This window comes from Trichechus manatus, unplaced genomic scaffold, assembly GCF_000243295.1.
Source record: "Trichechus manatus latirostris isolate Lorelei unplaced genomic scaffold, TriManLat1.0 scaffold00265, whole genome shotgun sequence".
Taxonomy (NCBI): domain Eukaryota; kingdom Metazoa; phylum Chordata; class Mammalia; order Sirenia; family Trichechidae; genus Trichechus; species Trichechus manatus.
The window spans coordinates 1,210,776-1,231,367 of record NW_004444201.1 but is presented as its reverse complement, the minus strand read 5'-3'; the positions used below and the strand labels follow the sequence as shown (position 1 = coordinate 1,231,367).

General features: G+C 38.7%; 1 protein-coding gene across 4 annotated transcripts in view; it reads left to right on the top strand.

The window, feature by feature from the left end:
• Positions 1 to 11,591, top strand: part of ZNF25 (zinc finger protein 25) — a 52,883-nt gene extending 41,292 nt beyond the window's left edge. For all 4 annotated transcript variants that reach the window (XM_023724877.1, XM_023724875.1, XM_004389882.3 and 1 more), the window contains 4 exons: positions 4,215 to 4,341; positions 4,673 to 4,765; positions 6,937 to 7,000; positions 7,493 to 11,591. In XM_023724877.1, coding sequence (XP_023580645.1) covers positions 4,215 to 4,341; positions 4,673 to 4,765; positions 6,937 to 7,000; positions 7,493 to 8,546 — 1,338 coding nt within the window. In that variant the 3' untranslated portion in view covers positions 8,547 to 11,591. The remainder of the gene's footprint in view (positions 1 to 4,214; positions 4,342 to 4,672; positions 4,766 to 6,936; positions 7,001 to 7,492) is intronic.
• Positions 11,592 to 20,592: the final 9,001 nt, after the last annotated feature.

Sequence of the window (20,592 nt, the reverse complement as noted above, 5' to 3'; positions counted from 1 at the left end):
CTAAATACCAGTTATGGCCACGTGAACAACTGCAGAAACGGGGACTGTAATTGTTATGAGTATTTGTACTTTGTGTGTGTGCATCAAATATTTTTGTTTCCTTCACTTATAAAATATAAGTTGTAAATGGGACTAGTGCATTTTCGATTGTACACGTTAGTTGTATCATGTTAGGTGCAGGTATGACTTTGTCTTTATTCAGAGCTTATGTATCGTTTAAGGAGATGTGTACATGTGCCAAGTTGACAAGGGGTTGACTGTGATGGTTAAGATTGTGTGTCAACTTGGCTGGGCCATGATTCTCTGTGTTTTAATGTAATCATTCCCATGATTGAATATACTGTGAGTAGCCAATGAGATGAAAGGGAGTCTCCTTGGGGGTGTGGCCCGCATCTGTATATAAGCAGACGTTCTGGCTTTTTGCTCTCTCTGGATCCTGCGGCTGCTTCCTGTCATCTCATCTCCCGTTCTTGGGACTTGAGCTGTCAGCTTATCTGCCGCACCTGGGATTTGTCGATCTGCACAGCCTGTGATCTTGGGCTTGCCAGCTTCTGCAGCTGTGTGACTTGGGAGAGGCCTCTACCCTGATCCACGGATTTGGGACGTTCTAGCCTCTACAATTGCGTGAGCTGTTTCCTTGATATAATCTCTCTCTATATATATATTTACACACTTTACTGGTTTTTCTTCTCTAGAGAACCCAGCCTAAGACAATGGTTAATCACTCAGCTGCTAACTGAAAAGTTGGTGGTTCAAATCTACCCAGTGGCTCTGCAGAAGAAAGACCTGTTGATCTGCTTCTGTAAAGATTACAGCGAAGAAAAGCCCAAGAGGCAGTTCTTCTCTGTCACATGGGGTCGTGATGAGTCAGAATGGACTTGATGGCACACAACAATAACAAGTACTTCCAACCATTGCTGCCCAGCGAAGTCACTTCAGTTCAAGGGGGGTGAAACAAAGGCAGCTCTGTGCCGGTTCCTTACTGAACTGCTACTTTATTTTTCCTTATCCTTCAATGGGAATTTGGCAGGGCAAGGAATTCTAGGTTCAAAACCTTTTTCCATTAGAACTTTGTGGGCATTCTTTGTCTTTTAGCATATGTTTCTGTATATGAAAAGTTATATGTCAGTTTTATTTTTATTCTCTTAGGTAATCTCTTGATTGCTGAAGTAGGATTGTTGTGCCCTAGAGAAATAGTACTTGTATTTATTTCAAGAACATGTTGCTTTTTTAAAAATATCCAGATATTACAAAAATAAATGTGTGTTGTGTTCTGTGTGTGCGTATGTGTGTGTATATGTGTGTAACACAATTTTGTGTTTCTCTCTGTGTGCCCTTATAGCCCCTGAGTTAGTTTCTCTTCTTTATGTGGTGAGCTCTTCTCATAAACTTTTGCTTTCTGCTGGATGCTTTGTGTAAAAAAGTGGAGAGTAATATATAAGCTTGACTGACAGACCTTTGATTAATTTCCCTGATAGTCAGTCACGGTACTGCCCTTGTCAAATCCCAGCCCTTCGACTCTGAGCATATACGTCTTCCTGGGATCTCTTTTAGGATATATGTCCAAAAGCTGGTTCTCTTATCTAATTTTATGAATTCTAGAGCTTCTGAAATTTTCTTGAAATTTCTTGTTTATTGATCATAGTTTTTACTCTTTTGTTCTTATAGAGTTACTCTAATATTTTGCATTTGGGTTTTGAACTAGAGATTTCCCCTATTAGTGAATCTTGCCTAAACACTCCCCTCCTGGGTTACTCTTACATTTACAGAGTGCTCTCAAGCTCCATGGTTTGGGCCTTTTCTCCTGATATCATCTCCAATGTTACTGCTCCCACAGATTATTTTCTTGGACTCTTCTAGAACTCTTTTTCATATATATGTAAATATTACTTTTGGAAATTTATTTATATGTATATCTGCCAAAAGGGACAGTTCCAACTATATGTTCCACAGTCACCTCAAGCACAGCATGAACAAAATTCAGCCCATTGCTTTCTTGTGCCCAACTTATATTTTTCATTATTTTCCCATTTTCCTTTATGAATTGTCATAAATAGTTCCTGGTTGCCATAGAATGTTAGTTGGTAAAATTTTAATGTCTCCATACACCATAACGTTCTTCTAATGTATAGCTAGAAGACAGAAAACTTACATGTCTGTTGGAAAATCAATTCTCAAAGTGCAGAGGTAGCTCTAAACTTCCTCCAGAACAGGAAGTCAGGAGGGAATTGCATGAAAAATCAATTCTCAAAGTGCAGAGGTAGCTCTAAACTTCCTCCAGAACAGGAAGTCAGGAGGGAATTGCATGAAAGAGAAGAGATGGCAGTGTTATAGCCATAAAGCAACATAAGATCAGGTAGGTATACTGTCAGAAACATAAGGTCTCACCCTGATTAGGGAAAGAAGAAGATGTCTGAGACCTGTGAGATTAAAGCACTGGTACTGGGAATAGAAAGAAAGGGATTTGTAATATATACAGGAACAGAAGTGGCAGCTTTGGGCAAGCACCGCGTTAGAGGAAGGAAGGAATTCCTTGCATGCTTGGTAGTGAAGGCAAATAAGAAAACAAGCAGCTGAAATAAGCAAATATATAGAAACCAAAGATTATTAGTGGTTACCAGGAGTGGGAGGGAGAGGGTGAGGGGAGGTTTGCTTGGGGGGCATTGAGTTTATATTAATAATCGTGGAATGATTTGGAAAAGAATAGTGAGAATGGTTGATTACAACTTGAAGACTCTAATCAAAGTCTCTGAATTGTGCATGTAGAAATTTTTGAGATGGCGTATGTTTTAAAAATAGCTTTGAAAAAAAGCAACTGAAATAAGGTATACTACAAAAATAGTATCACAGGTTTTAAAGACACATGCCCAAATGGTGCTATTTCTTCAAGAAAATATAACTTACTGTGCTAAAACAAGAGAGAACTTTTAAACTAAGAACTATAGTAAACCCTTCGCTCCTAACTTCATTGCTTACATCTGTGTCTGCTTGGCTCTCCACTATCTGTAGTTGCTTCTACAAAGTGAAAGAGTGAGCATATAAAGATGTATATGATAGTCCACATAGTGTGAAAGGAAATAGCAGACTACCTATTTTTATTTTATGTAAACATCAAAAAAGAAAACCTTGTTAATGCTTAATAACTGATTTATAGAGGTAAATGTATGTAATGTATTAATAGGCAAAGATCTATTAAGTGTGTATCACCACCCATCTGAAAGTTTGTCATATTGTGGTGGCTTGCATGTTGCTGTGATGCCGGAAGCTATGCCACTGGTATTTCAAATACCAGTAAGGTCACCCATGATGGACAGGTTTCACTGGAGCTTCCTGATAGACTAGGAAGAAAGTCCTGGCAATCTACTTCTGAAAATCAGTCAATGAAAACCCTATAGCTCACAATAGAACATCATCCAGTATACTGCTGGAAGATGATCTCCCTATTTTGGAAGGGGCACAATAGCACAACAATGTACTCAAACATACCAACAATGATGAAGATGGCGCAGGACCACGCAATATTTTTTTCTATTATACATGTGGTCATTATAAGTTGGAGCTGACTCAATGGCAGTAGCAGTAATAACAATTAGGTGTGTGTGCAACATATATTTTACTGGTCCAGATTCAGAATTTCTCCATGTTCTTTCGCCTGACTTGACTCTAGAAGCTTCTAACATAGGTTTACATCTAGTCTCGTATCATACTGTATTATTTACAGTTTCCTAAACTTGCCATTTTTCATGCATCCATGCCTTTGGCAATTCTGTTTTCCTTTATTCCTAGAGTTTACATTAGTCAGATAAACCACCTAATAAAATCTACCTGGATAATACAAAATGCAAATGACTTTACTCCCATTTGTGACCATGGTACACCTCGTACATATTTCTGTCGTGGCATCTGCTATGCCAGATTAAATTTAAGCATTTATATATTTGCCTCCCTATCAGAATGGAAGCTCCTCGATAACAGGAATATTTGCATTTATTCATGTTTGTATCTCCAGCACAGTTCCAGGCATAGAGTGGGAGCTCAATAAATATATATTGAACAAATATTATTTTTCCTATCTATAAAGCAGCATACAGAATAGCATCCTATCTTTTCAGAGTAAATTCTACAGTTAGCACATTAAGAATTAGTTCACATGTGTGTTTTTAGTGGCATTTTATTCTGATTACTTCTGCTTGAGTTGAAACGTGCTGTTACAGGGATCCATGACATTCAAGGATGTTCTTGTGGAATTCACTCAAGAGGAGTGGCGACTACTGAACCCTGCTCAGAGGACCCTGTACAGGGATGTGATGCTGGAAAACTATAGTCATCTAGTCTCAGTGGGTGAGAAAAACTTCCCCATATATAACTCCCAGTAGTTTATATTTTCTTTCCCAGTTGCTGGAACATGTGAGGCCCTTATCGGATTGAAATATAGTAGCTTTTATTTCATAGATCAAAGTTGATGAATCCATTTTGGATTCATATTTAGAAAGAAAATTATTAATTCATATTCAGAAAAAAAAATTGTGTCCCTGCTACCCCACTGAAAAAATCTAAATTTGCTAAGCCTATGTGGGACCTTCATTGTTTTGCTCCTGAAACTATACTTCCTTTTCCTTCAGAGTCTCTAAATTCCAAGCAATTTGTACCATTTTATCTTTTCTATTAATAGGTTATGTGACTAAGCCAAGTAAGGTCTTCAAGTTGAAGCAAGGAAAAGAGCCATGGATATTAGAGGTAGAATCACCACGTCAAGGCTACCCTGGTGAGTTAAAAGAAGTTATATCCCATGTTATTAGTGAGGTGGTTGGGGCCCTTTGAAAAATTTTTCAGGAATCTTTTTAAATGCCCTATGTTTCTGGAAATAACTGAGGACACTTGATCTGTATATGAAAGAAACCTAAATCATATCTCCATTTTCATTTTTTCTGCCTAAATTCCTTCCTTTGCTTGACATTTTAAATATATATTTACTTCTCTTTCCTATATACAAAATCCAATCCCTGCCTAACCTTGTCTTAGGTTTTTATTTTGACTTTTTCTCTAGTATTCCCAGTTACTTACACCCTGCCATTGGAGTATACAACTGTAATCTTAAAGTGATCATAAATCCGGCCTTTAAATATTTTTCCAAATGCCATTTCCCTGTTACATTAACAATGAAATTCCTCAGACTTATTTTCAGCACTATTTTTAACTTCCTGTTCTGTCTTTAATTTCTGAAATGAGATTATAAATCATGCCTCTCATAAATTGTACTATTTCAGAGTTGATACTTCCTTTCAGATGATGTTTGCCCTTCACACGAAGTGCTGGTTATCCTTTCAAAAATCTACTGCACCTCATTTGGAGTGTTGTAACACCAAGATAGTCTCATCCTGCTTCCTGAAATGATTTTCATATATTTTCTGACTTGTGCCCTGAAGTGTTCCTAGGACCAGGAACAATTCCTGGTACATATTAGTTGCTTACTAAATATTCGTTGGAAGAATATTTTTATTCACAAGAGACAGATGCCCTACTTTCTGCTGTATACTCTTTAGAGTAACTCCTGCAAGAGCACATTCATTCTTATGACTGAAAGCATTAGTTTTTATGCTGAGAACTCCTAAGACTGACATCTCCAACATCTTTGTCATACTTGTATTATAGTCTCATATTTTACCATCTTACAAGATAGCTTCATTGATTCCCACTCCCTTCTTAAAGTCAGAAACTAATTCTTCATTTAAATTCTCATAGTAGTTGTCTATTGCAGCAAACTTATATTACCACTAACCCGTCATGGTAAAAAATTTAAATCAGTTTTCTGTCAAGAACCAGTCTGGCCCTCTCTTGTCTACTGCAACTTATTTATCCTTGCGGCCCCAAAACACGTGCAATTTCCATTTCATCCACTCTCGTAAATGTCTTCCATGCATGGGATTTTCTTTTGTGTGTATCCGAGTTAACTTTACACAAGTCCTTATTTAATAACTTTTTTTATGTGTTCCCCACAAATGCCTTAAAATTTCAACCCAGGCCTTTGCTCTTAATCTTTCCCTTCCTTTCAAGCACTTAAAGATGAATAAATATGAGGGTCAGTAAAGATTCTAGAAGTATGTTGAATAATCTAATCTTTAAAGATCACATGGTAACTTGGAAGCAGAGATGTGGGAGCCAAGACATAAAAGAATTAGAGACTAGTGCTGAGTCAGGGTTAGCAGTGCTTTGGAGATACAGTATTTAATCATCAGGATAAATTCAGGATTGAAAATATCTGGTAGTACAACTGTGAATTCAGTCCACTGCTTTAAAAAAAATGTGTTCCTGGGTCATCCTGTCCCAGTGAAAATTAAGCCAACTAGATGGGGAGTAAAAGCCTAAGCTATAGGACTATTTCCCTAAACATAAGGAAATTAATATTCTGAGAAAGTCACCTTTGTGTTGACATCTATATTGTGGAAATTTATAGTCTGCGAATTATTAAGAATCCTAACATAGAAATCTATGTTTGTGGGGATAAGGACCTATACTTTAGCTTATTTAACCAGTTTAATCTTTTCCTTGATACTTCTCCTAAACACATTTGTCTACTGTTTTTTCTTATCACCCTACTATTCATTGCCCTTAATGGTCTCACAGCATTCTCTCGTTCTTGTTCAGCAGCACTTTGAATATCTTTTGTTCTGTGCTCTTCATTCTTTGTTTTTATCATAACTTTCTCCTCCAAGTTTTGAAAATCATATTTGTAGAATTTCAAAGGTACTTGGGTTAATGTTCCTTTCCCTGTCTTCTACAGCATTGTTGTGCTTTTTCTAAACCAGTGGGATAGAGGAAATTTTCACTTGAGAGTTCCTTCATTTTGGGAGAGTGGCCTGAAGCCTAAGAATCAACCCTAAGACCATAATAACATGTTAAGATTTATACAAAATTAAATTTTGGATTCCTTTATAGAAGGCCTATGGGATATTGATGACCTAGGAACAAGGTACCAAGAAAGACAAGCTGAAAATTCAAGGCAAGTTCAAGAATTACTTTTTATGATTAGAAGCTTTGCATGAAAGAGTCTTGATGAAGGTACTGGGATTGGGAGAGCACTAGTTAATAATAAATATGAAAAAACTCACACTGGAGTGAATCTCAAAGAATGTAATCCAAGTGGGAAAGCCTTTTTTCATAATAGATACCTTATTGAGATCAGGAGATTCAAACTTTGAAGCAAACTTTTAACTCTTCTGAATTCTGCAACAAAGGAGGCTTTAGTAGGCAAAGCAAATTTCAGACAATTGAGATATCAGTGAAAATATGCAATTTAGGGTTCATTCTACCAAATGTTAAACCACAATGTATGTTAAAGAGCTTACACAGTGGAGAAACCCTATGAATCTAATGAATATGGGAAGAATCTCTAGAAATTTGTCCCCAGGGTTATTTGGAGAATACACACAACAGGCAAAAAAAAAAAAAAAAAGCCTTATAAATATAATGAACTTGGGAAATTTTTCTCTAGGAATGGAGAACTCACAAAACATCGGAAAACTTGTACCAGAGAGAAAACCTGGGATTGTAATGAATGTGGAAAGTCCTGCCAGAAATCTGCCCTCATACTACATCAGCGTACTCATTCAGAGGACAAACAACATGAACATAGTGAACGTGGGAAATCTTCCTCTAGGAATGGAAACGTCGCAATACATCAGAAAACTCACACCAGAGAGAAAACCTATGAATGCAAAGAATGTGAGAAAACCTTCTATCACCTGTCATCTCTCAGTAGACATATGAGAACTCATGTAGGGGAGAAACCCTATGAATGTAATCAGTGTGAGAAAACCTTCTACCAGAAGCCACACCTTGTAGAACATCAGAAAACACACACAGGGGAGAAACCCTATGAATGTAAGGAATGTGGAAAGTTCTTCTATGTGAAGGCATACCTCATGGTACATGAGAAAACACACACAGGGGAGAAGCCCTATGAATGTAAAGAATGCAGGAAAACCTTTTCCCAGAAGTCACACCTCACAGTGCATCAGAGAACACACACAGGGGAGAAACCCTATAAATGCAAGGAATGTGGGAAATCCTTCTCTAGGAATACACATCTCAAAACCCATCAGAGAACTCACACAGGAGAGAAACCATATGAATGTAGTGAGTGTAAAAAATCCTTCTACCAGAAGTCAGCCCTCACAGTACATCAGCGAACCCACACAGGAGAGAGACCCTTTGAATGTAATAAATGTGGAAAAAACTTTTATTATAAATCAGATCTCACTAAACATCAGAGAAAACACACAGGGGAGAAGCCTTATGAATGTCATGAATGTGGTAAATCTTTCTCTGTGAATTCAGTCCTCAGATTACATCAGAGGACTCACACAGGAGAGAAACCCTATGAATGTAAGGAATGTATGAAATGCTTCTCTCAGAAGTCACACTTTATTGTACACCAGAGAAAACACACAGGAGAGAAACCCTATGAATGTGAGGAGTGTGGGAAAACCTTTATCCAGAGGTCAAAACTCACAGTACATCAAAAGACACACACAGGGGAAAAATAGTATGAATTAGAAAATTCATCCTGCCTGAATTTGTTCTTCTGAATAATCAGAAAATTCCACACAAGAGGTTAATCTTATGAATATTATCAACGTGGGAATATTTTCAGCCACAGTCTTTCAGGAGACACACAGAGAAAAATTCTGTGAATTTATAAAAGAGAAAGTTTACCATACTTTACTAAATATCCGAAAACATGGATGGCAGAAACCCTACAAATGTAAAACACGAGGAAGACCCTTGTTTCAGAAGTCAAGCCTTATTATACAACATAGATACCACACAGGAGGGAAATCCTATAAATAAAATTAGTCATAAAATTTTCTGCCGGGTCAGCCATTACTAAACATCTGAGAACTCACATGGATGAGAAATTCCTGTCAGTATCGTGAGTATTCAGAAATCTTTATGCACAAGTCAGATTCATATATTAGAGAACTCAAGGGAGATAAATGCAAAAATTGTGACAAATACAGAAGCCTTTATCAAGAAGCGATATTTCATTGAATGTCAGATTATTGATACTGGGATAAAACCTTTATAGATATTTTAAATATGTGAAAGCTTTTTAACAAAAATTCAAAGATAATATGTACTGAGGGAAACAGTTATACTAGAAGTTATGTTCCAGATCTGATTCCCAGTTTTTTTTGTTTTAAAGAAACTTGCAAATGTCTAGACATATGAAGCTTTTTTTAAGCACAAATAAATTGAATAATCAGGCAACAGCATTTAGCACAGGTAAAGAGTCCTTTAGTATGTAGGACTTACGTGTGTGTGTTACATTGTATGTTTGATATGCATGTGAACCCATCCATGACTGTGCATAGGAAATATGTAACCTTAGTTCAGTGTTATTATTATTATTATTACTATTATTATTAGTAACTATTAGGTGTATGAAGATGCTTCATTTTAAATCTCAGCAGTGACTCCTGTTGTTGATACAAAACATGCACTTTAAGTGATATATTCTTTTAAAATTATAATGCATCCTTCTCTCTTATTTCCTGCCAAATAAATGGATTTGGATATTGTTACTAAATCCTTCAAAAAGAAGCTATAAAAATGTTTCTGTAAAACTTCCAACTGCCTCATCAGCAACCAAATTTTGCATGAGGGACTGATTTATTTATAACAAAAGTCTGAGTTGATACCTTTATATGCTGCTGAAAACAGCAATATTTATTGCACTCTACAGAGTAAAAGTAGTGCTGTGTAAAATGTAATGCTGATGATTTAGCAGGGTGCAAAGCTGTCTGCCTTTGTATTTAGTATGAGAGTCCTAAATGTTCTTCACTGCCTTTTTCTAACTAGTATAAGCAACATGGTATAGTGGGTAAGAGTGTGGACTTTGGACACCTGCCTAGGCTTAGATTCCTGAATGGGGCATACTACTTAACCTCTCTGTGCCTCAGTTTCCTTTTCTATAAAAGAGTAATGATAGTAACAACATCTCTGGATGTTTTGAGGCCTAAATGAGTTAATATTGTTAAAGCACTTAGAATAGTGTGTGGGATACAGGAAGAGCTGTATGTTAGATATTATCATTATAATTCATCTTTCTTGTGTTACATTGCACTTTTTTTTCTGTTACACCCCCACTTTATTGCTAGTAGTGCCTTGATTTTTTGTGATTGTCCATTTCTCCCATAAATGATTTGGGAGCAAATCCTAATTAGTTTAAGTCAAGGGTTGGCAAACTACAGCCCATGGGCCAGATATGGCTAATTGCCCATATTTGTAGTCTGCAAGCTAAGAATGGTTTTACATTTTTAAATGGTTGAAAAAAATATTTTGTGATGTGAAAATTATTTGAAATTTAGTATCCATAAATAAGGTTTTATTAGAACAATAATGCAAAACAACATTTATTTATGACTTGTGTAGAGCTGCCTTCACTGTACAGTGGCATAATTGAGCAGTTGTGACATAGACCATCATATGGCCTACCATGCCTAAGGTATTTATGATCTAGCCCTTTACAAAATAAATTTGTCAACCCGTGGTCTAAGCTAATCATGGCAAGCCTATTATCAATGATTGGTTTATGGTGGGCATATGACATCAGTCTGGCCAATAAAGTATTTAAGACGTATTCTGAGGTACTTAGGGGGAAAGTTACCTTACTGATAGCAAGAGAGACATATGTTACCGCCATGTCTGGACATGGTGCCTCATTGCATCTTATTACTCCCTAAGGCTAGAAGGACAGAAAAGTGCCAAGAACTTAGATGAATGATGATGACACTAAAGTGTTGAATTTCCCAACCCTTGAGCTACATATAGTATTTAGGGAATTTTTGTGATGTTAGATCATAGATTTTCTGAAAATTTTTACAGCAAATTAGGCTGAAGTTTTCTGTTATATAGAGCTGAAAAACATTGCAACTAATGTAGAAGTATACTTTTATAAATGTTACGTGTTTCAGAAATGATGCATGCAGCAATTTGTGGGTGGGTAATTTTTTTTTTGAAGTATATGTATATGTTAAAAACCTACGTATTAGAAATAAATAAAATTATTTTTTTCAAAGATATGTGTTTTTTACTTGCTGAATTTTCATAACATCAAAATAAGAAATTTCCTGATGGCACAGCAGTAAATGTATTAAGTAAACATTGTCTGAATTGATAATTATTCCCTCCCCACAGTATTACTTTAGTTTAGTCCAAATCAATATCCATTTTTCTCTATTTTAATTTTCTCACTGTCTCATGATAAAATGTCATCTTTATGTCATACTTAGCTAACATAACTACTTAGAATATCCAAATCCACCATCCACATATACTAATAACCTATAAAATTATTTTATTGCCTGCATTTCATGTAATTGTCACGTTGTTCCAGTCTAAATCCTGCCACCTTACGTCCTCTTCCTGATAAAGATTGCTTTCTTGTGTTCAGCCTCTCAAGCATACCTGACTTGTCTGATGTTTAATACTGATTAACACCTTGTGTGCTGTTGAGTTGATTACAACTCAATGACCCCATGTGACACAGAAGAACTGCCCCATAGAATTTTCTTAGGTGTAATCTTTACGGAAACAGATTGTCAGGTCTTCCTCCCACAGAGCTGCTGGGTGAGTTCGAACCAGTACTCCGTCAGTTAGCAGCCAAGTACTTAACTGTTGTGCCACCAGGGCTCCCAATCAACACCTAATAAGATATTTAGTGATGGCTCATATCTTAAGAATAATGTATCTTTATGGTTATATGCTATAACTCCTGAATAATCTGTGGTAAAATATTGTTACCAACATCTTATTGGTCAGATCTGACATGAGCATGCCATCTTCCTAGAAGTTTTAAGTTATCATCTATATATAGATATTCCTTTATAGTTCTTTATTTCAACTTGCTGTGAAAGCAAAGACATTTCTCTAACTTCCTCAGGTTTCAAAAATTAAAGCCCCAAGATGGTAATGTGGGTAGTTCTGCATCTCCATTCTTTCACGACTTCGAGAATAAAAGAGAAGCAGAAAAGCACAAAGAGTGCAGTGGAACCAACAGAGCTGAAGCCCTAGTGACCTTTCCAATAATTAGGGTACTTGGATGAAGGCAGAAGAAGGAGCTAGATTGCAAGGTAGGAAAATCTTTGTCTTCATGGCTTATGAGAATTCCCCCTGCCCCACCCCCACCTAAGCCAGGGGCGGCAGACACAGCTAGTGATGGGCGGAGATGCACTGAGAAGCTGCTCTGAGAAGCACAGTGAGGAGCTGTCTCCCTTGGGCTAGAAGAACAACAGGGGAACTTAAATTTCATGGAGACCTCAAAGTCTTAATATCCTTCTAGAAGCATCCAGGAAGACAGATCAACAGGGAGAAAATACCACCCCCCCCCCAACCCTACAAGGCAGAGAAAATCTTTCCAACACTTAGGGAGAACCTACCCATCTGAGGCAGGAACCATAAACATGGTGGGAGGCAGCTTAGCTGCTTGGAGAAGCACAAATGAGACAGACTCTTTAAAGACAGGAAAAAAGTGAAGGATCTTGAATTTAAATAACAGTCTAATATTTCAAAGACCAAATATTTCTCTGGAGACAGCCAGTGAAACGGAATTATAGGGAGAAGATAGCCACCAATCTTACAAAGCAGTAAAATCTTTCCAGTGCTTTCACTCCTGCCCTGCCCCCATCCAAGTCAGAGAGGCAATCGCAGCCTGCAAAATACAAAGGATGCTCCCACAGAAGTTGGAAGGGGGGCAAAAGTCCCCAGAACTGCTGAGTTAATGCTTAAAACTGTAACAGCAAGCGTGCCCTGTAGTGGACTTTGGGAGAGGAGGGAGGAAATAAGGGTAAAGGAAAAATATAATCACAAGACCAGGGGAGAGAAAATTCTGAGTCCCAGAAAGAACAGAATAAATGTAATAAAAAATGTAAATGCCTAAGGTCCAACAAGAAATTATAAGGCATACAAAACATAACAGAAAATGGCCTAGTTAAAAGCATGAAGAAGCAGAAATTAGTCCAATGGAGACCAGGTTAATGGGAAAATAGAGGACCTCCAGACAACATGTTAATTATGTTCAAAGAAAGCAAAGAACACACAGAAAGCAAAGAAATGGAGATCAGATACAAAATAAACTCAATAAGGAGATAGAAAACGTTTTAAAAAATGGAAAAATACTGGAATTCAGGAATAAAATAAGTGAACTGGAAAATGCAAGGTAAGGGTTGAACAGATCTGAGCAGACAGAAGACATAATAAGCAAGCTAGAAGACAGGGTAACTGAACTTATCAAGTCTCAAGAGAAATGAGAAAAGAACAAAAAAGTGAACAAAGCCAAATGGAATTGTGGGACTCAAGAAATCCAACATTAGGATTTTTGGAATTCCAGAACAAGAGGAAAGTAAGAAAAGGATAGAATTTTCCAAGATGAAATGACAGAATTTCCCAAACCTGAATAACGAGTCAAGCCTGGAGGTCAAGTCAAATTCAGGAAGCTAGGTGAGCTCCAAGCAGAAGGAATAAAAAGAGGTCTTCATCAAGACATATTTTAATAAAATTCTTGAACACCAAAGACAAGGAGAGAATTCTGAAAGCAGCAAGAGAAAAGCACAGTGTAACATACAAAGCGTCCTCAATTAGAATTAGTGCAGATTTCTCAGAAACTCTAGAGGACGGGAGGCAATGGAGTGACATATATAAACTATTGAAGAAAAAATTGTCTACCCAAAATTCTTCACCAGCAAAGTTGTCATTCAAAAATGAGAGTGAAATCAAGATATTCCCAAATAAACAAAAGTGGAAATTTGTAAATACCAGGCCTACTATGCAAGAATTACTTAAGAGAGTTTTTCAGATGGAAGGAAAGAACCCTAGACAAATACTGGATTCTGCACATGGGAAAGAAAAAAACAACTCCAATAAAGGTAATGGCACAGGGAAATATAAGGGCCAGTTGTATGGTATTTCTAGGGGGTGGGGGATTGGTGGTGATAAAATTAATAGTTAAGTTTCACAAGCAATACAACATCAAATGGGTTCAAATAAAGTTCAAATTTAAACAATTGGACATAGGATGTATAATGATATAATTGATGTCACAACAACAGAAGTGGGGAAGGGTAGAGCAAAATAAGAATGGAATTTTGCTATGCTAATGTATGTTGCTTCTTGTTTGTAGGTTAAGTGTTGGCATCAAGCTAAAGTAAGCAAGTGTGTAAGTCATTAAATGTAGTAATTGTGGTAACCACTAAGAAATATTTTAAAAATCTACACAGAGAGGAGGAAGGAAGAACTCAAAGAAACTCAACACACAAAAACAACTATACACAAAAAAATAACAAAAGTATGGGAATAATAGGACAAAGAATATACAAGACACACAAAAATCAATTAGGTCCTTCATTTCCTGTAATTACCTTGAACATAAATGGTATAAACTCTCCATTCAAAGAGAGTGGCAGAAGGGATTAAAAAAAAAAAAGATCCATCTTTATGCTGTCTACAACAGACACATTTTAGGGCCAAAGACACAAACAAACTGAAAGTAAAAGAATGGAAAATAATATCCTATGCAAAAAGTAACCAAAAGAAAGCAGAAGTGGCCATACTGGTATCAGACAAAATAGATTTTAAATAAAAACCTGTTATAAGAGAAGAAGGACATTGCAGAAGAATAAAAGGGTAAATCTATCAAGACAATACAACAATTACAAACATTTATGAACCTAACATTAGAGCCTCAAAATATATAAAACAAATACTGAAAAACTTGAAAGAAGTAATAGATAACTGTACAATAATAGTTGGAAACTTCAATACGTAACTTTCAATACTGGACAGAACATCCAAAAAGAAGGTAAGGACATAGAGGACTTACACAATACCATAAACCAATTAGACCAAATGGACATAAATAGAACACTGCACTCATTATCAAAACAATACACATTTTTTCTCCTGTGTACATGGGTCATTCTCCAGGATTGATCATATGCTAGGCCACAAAATAAATCTCAACATACTTAAAAAATCTTTGAAATTATAAAAATATCTTCTTTGACCACAAAGGAATAATATTAGAAATTAATAACAGAACGAGAATTAAAAAACATACAAATATATGGAAATTAAACAATGCACTACTAAATAACCAATGTTATTATTTGGTGTCATCTAGTTGGTTCCGATTCATAGCGACCCTATGTACAACAGAATGAAACACTGCCCGGTCCTGTGCCATCCTCACAATCTTTGCTATGTTTGAGCCCTTTGTTGCAGCCACTGTTTAATCCATCCATCTTGTTGAGGGTCTTCCTCTTTTTCGCTGACCCTCTACTTTACCAAACATGATGTCCTTCTTCAGAGACTGGTTCCTCCTGATAACACGTCCAAAGTATGTGAAACGAAGTCTTACCATCCTCGCTTCTAAGGAGCACTTTGGCTATACTTCTAAGACAGACTTGTTCCTTCTTCTGGCAGTCCCTGGTAAATTCAGTATTCTTCACCAACACCATAATTAAAATGCATCAATTCTTCGATCTTCCTTATTCATTGTCCAACTTCTGCATGCATATGAGGCGATTGAAAATACCATGGCTTGGGTCAGGTGCAGGTCAGTCCTCAGTGACATCTTTGCTTTTTAACACTTTAAAGAGGTCTTTTGCAGCAGATTTGCCCAATACAAATATGTCATTTGATTTCTTGACTACTGCTTCCGTGGGTGTTGATTGTGGATCCAAGTACAATGAAATCCTTGACAACTTCCATCTTTCCTCCATTTATCATGATGTTGCTTATTGGCAGTTGTGAGGATTTTTGTTTTCTTAATGTTGAGGTGTAATCCATACTGAAGCCTGCAGTCTTTGATCTTCATCAGTAAGTGCTTCAAGTCCTCTTCACTTTCAGCAAGCAAGGTTGTATCATCTTCATATCACAGGCTGTTAATAAGTCTTTCTCCAATCCTGATGCCCTGTTCTTCATATAGTCCAGCTCCTCGAATTGTTTGCTCAGCATACAGATTAAGTATGGTGAAACGATATAGAAATCCCTACTGGAGAATGGGATGTAGTGGATGTACTTTACTAGGTACAGAGATCCAATCTGTCACTAGCTCTCTGGGTCCCACATCTGTCCCAGCCCTGAGGTGACCAGGGGAGGGGATCCCAGCACTCATCCATGGCTGCCTGTCCCTCTGTACTCATCTCAGGCAAGGACCACGCAGATGCCTCCAGAGCCACTGAGGGGGATGCCCCACTGAGGCTGCTGTCCGACTTGAACTGGGCACTCTGCACATGATGTCCAGGCCCGAGGCCATGGCTCCTCTAGCGGTGGCGGTCGCCACTGCCCAGGCTGCGGTGATGGTGGGAGAAAGTAGCAGGAAAGGTGGCCAGGGAAGGAGGCTGAGGTACAGGAGGCAGGGCTGGAAGACTTTAAAGCCCACTGGGGGGACAGAGAAGGCAGGCAGGGAGAAAGGAAGGAAAGGGAGCCAGTGACGCTGTTTATATGTGCAAAAGACTGGAAACAACTCAAATGTTGATTAATAAAGAGCTGGTTTCACGTATTGTGGTACATTTCCTAGCTCTGTGCACTATAAAGTTCCAGAAATAATGACAATCCCAGTAGCACTGAGCCCCCTAGAGCCCAGACTGTAGTCTCATTTCCCACTAAAAGAAACTAGTGCTCCTGGAAAAAAATGGCTGACACTAGATCTGGAGCAGGAAATGTACAAAATCAGATTGGAACATCTAATATCAGAAACCAAGCTACGAAAATTACTGTGGTCATGTCAAAATGACTCCTTTCATTGACCAAAGTGTGGAATATTAGAGCAAAATAGGAACAATTGCAATGGACTGAAGCATATGTGTTAAAATCTATAAAATCAGAGGTGGGAGGGGTAAGATAGTAGAGTAAAAAGTCGCTCCCCTCTGTCCCCCTACAACCAAGGCAGTGAACAACAAAGAGAAATTAGCACAAACAGATTTTGGGGCTCCAGATGGCAGTTGAAGTGTCAGAGAACTGAAGTGAGTCTTTAATCAGGCGAAATAGATCAAAAGGTGGGGAAGGCTGAGATTTGCTGATTGCCTGCACCCTACCTGCTGGATCAGCTCACTGCAGCCATTTTGGGATGTGGACAGGCAACACCCCCGAACAAAGACCCTAGGATGGAACCTACACTGAGGACAGACCAGCTTAGAGATACTTGGTAAATAGCCTTGGAAAGGTTGGACACAACTGGTGGGGTACCTTCTCAATCGGGGTAGAACTGAGAGACAGTGGCATATAGGCACAGTGTGGATTTGAAATCCAGGACACTGAGGAAAGTGCAGTCTGATTAAAGTGGTGCAGACTGGCTGTGGGAATTCATGAACGGGAAGCAGGGAAACCTGAGCACATGAGAAGGGGCGCAGGGCAGCTGAAATGCTGCTATTGAGTCTTGCTGAGACCAGAGGCAGGAGGTCACTAGGGCCCAGACTCACAGAAGAGCCGTAGGACCCATCCATCAGCCAGGGTGAGAAAAGCACATCAAACAGGCAACTCAACAGGAACCAAATGGCTCCTTATGTAACAGCCAAGCACGGTAAAAGAGCTACTCAGGATCACCAGTGCAGAAAGAACACCAAGAACAACCTCCTCGGCCTCCTCAGGAAAGCCATGCCCCACCCCTTCCATCTGCAGCCATCAGACAAGTCCACCAAAGACAAGAAAATTCTGAAAGCAGCAAGAGGAAAGCACAATATAACCTATCAAGTGTCCTTCATAAGAATTAGTGCGAATTTCTGCTCAGAAACCCTAGAGTCCAGAAGACAATGGAGTGACATATATAAAGTATTGAAGGAAAAAACCAAGAATTCTTTACCTAGCAAAGTTGTCATTCCAAAATGAAGGGGAAATCAAGACATTCACAAATAAACAGAAGCTCTGGGAGTTTGTTGTTACCAAACTTGCTATGCAAGTATTACTTAAGGAAGTTCTTCAGAGGGAAAGGAAAGAACACTAAGTACTCAAATATGACACAAGAAAGAAAAAAATTTTCCAATAAAGATAATGACATGGGCAAATATAAGGACAAAGTACAGGGTATTTTCAGGGAGTAAACTTCACAGTTAAGTTCCAAAAGCAATACAACATTAAGTGTGTAAGAAATAAGTACAAATCAAACCCATCCGATATAGGATGTATAATGATGTAACTGGAGACACAACAACAGAAAGAGGGGAGGGAGAAGCAAAACAGGAATAGAGCTTTAGTAAGTTAATGTAAGTTATTTGTATGTTAAATGTTGGCAGCAAGCTGAAATAAGTTGCTGCAGTTGTAAGTTTTTCAAAGTAATATTGTAATAACAGCTAAGAAAACACATAGAAAAAAATACACAGAGGAGGGCAGGGCCAAGATGGCAGAGTAGTCAGACGCTTCCTGTGGTCCCTCTTACAACAAACACCCGGAAAAAAAGTGAATCAATTATATATGACAATCTAGGAGCCCTGAACATCAAAGACAAAGTTGAGGAGTTGGACTGAGTGGCAGGAGGAGGGAGAGATAGTTCAGAAGCAGCGAAGATTTCCCAGACCTGACCTGGCCAGCACCCTGCAGGCTGGATGGGCTGACACGCACAGGCTGAGGCAAGCAGTAGCATCAGGGCACATTTTCCACATTGGGAGAAACCGAGTGGTGGATAGGCTGCACAAGCCAGGGGGAAGCGGTGCTGGATCTGCAAAAGTTAAGTACAAGCGTCTAACCTACCTCGTGGGATCAAAATAACCCTTCCCTCTCTGGGAAGTACTTCTTTGCCTTTCACCCACCCCCTCCCTGCTCTGCTCCAGTCCCCATCTGGCTTCAGCGATTGCTGCGCCCCCTGGGCTGGAAGTGGGACCTGTCCTGCACCCTGAGCCACTCTCCTGGCTTTGGAGAGGGAACAAATTAACAAATAACAGGAAAAAATATTCTGCCAGCTCCCCTAAGCTGGGACCTCAGGGCAGGCACAGACCCTTTGCCTAGGCACAGGCATAAGGGGTCCACGGACTTTGAATGCCTTTCACCCTTGCATAGCCCTGTGTGGGCCCATTTCAACAGCTTAGGCCCTCATTAGCATAGTACAACAGGGTATGTGCCTGGAGCCTAATTTCAACTGCAACAGCTGAGAGCGAGTGGCAGATTCGTGACATTTGACACTGCCTTGACCATTAAGCAGGGTCCTCACCTACCCACATCAGGGGCCTGAGGACTAGTGGCTCCACTCACTCCACCTAGCCACCCATGACAGGGGTCCAAGAAGTGGTGCCTCCCAGTCCTTATAGCCAACAGCATCAGGTGTCCAAAGTCAAGCTGCAAAACCAACCTACCTACACGTTCTAGGAAACAGGGACACACCATCCACCCAGGCACTCGGGGGCAGCTGTCAGACCCGTACCTTGCTCAGCACATAACCCCTACTGAAGTCAGATACCTGTGCCTGCTCCAATCACCCCTATGTAGCCCTGCCCGTCTAGGACTGTAGGTGAGAGACAGCACCACACACTCGACCGACGGCCTGAACAACTGAGCTGAATCCACATAAGAAAAGTAAACGGACTCCTGGGCTCACATACCTAATAGCAGCTCTAACCACCTGGTGACAGGACGTGAGAACTTCAAAGATGCCAATAATCAAAGCTCACACAACCAGCCTATTTGGGCATATTAAAACAAGAAGCTAGGACAGAGTAAGTAAACATAATATAAATGAATATAATAACTTAATGATGGCTTGGTGACAACAGTCATTATCAAATGACATAAAGGGGCAGACCATGATGGCTTCAGCAAGCGACCACAGTAAAGAACCAAGAAACCTCCTGGAGAAAAAGAAGGTCTTGGAATTACCAGAGGTAGAATTCAAAAGATTAATATACAGAACTCTTCAAGATATCAGGGAGGAGATCATGCAAAACACAGACCAAGCCAAGGAACACACCAACAAAGCAATAGAGGAATTTAAGAGGGTTATACAAGAGGAAACTGACAAATTTAACAGGCTGTAAGACTCTATAGAGAGACAGCAAATAGAAATTCAAAAGATTAACAACAAAATTTCAGAATTAGACAACTCAGTAGAAAGTCATAGGAGCAGAATGGAGGCAATGGAAGTAAGAATTAGTGAGACTGAAGATAAAGCACTTAACACCACTTTATTTGAGGAAAAATCAGATAAAAGAATTTAAAAAAATGAAGAAAGCCTAAGAATTATGTGGGACTGTATCAAGAAGAATAACCTGATGAGTGATTGGAGTACCAGAACGGGGGGATAACAGAAAATACAGGGAGAATTGTTGAAGATTTGTTGGCAGAAAACTTCCCTCGTAACATGAAAGACAAGAATATGTCTATCCAAGAGCTCACTGAAGCCCACACAGGGTAGATTCCAAAAGAAAGTCACCAAGACATATTATAATCAAACTTGCAAAAACCAAAGATAAAGAGAGAATTTTAAGAGTGGCTGGGGATAAACAAAAAGTCATCTACAAAGGAGAGTCAATAAGACTAAGCTCAGACTACTCAGCAGAAACCATGCAGGCAAGAAGGCAATGGGATGACATATATAAGGCCTTGAAG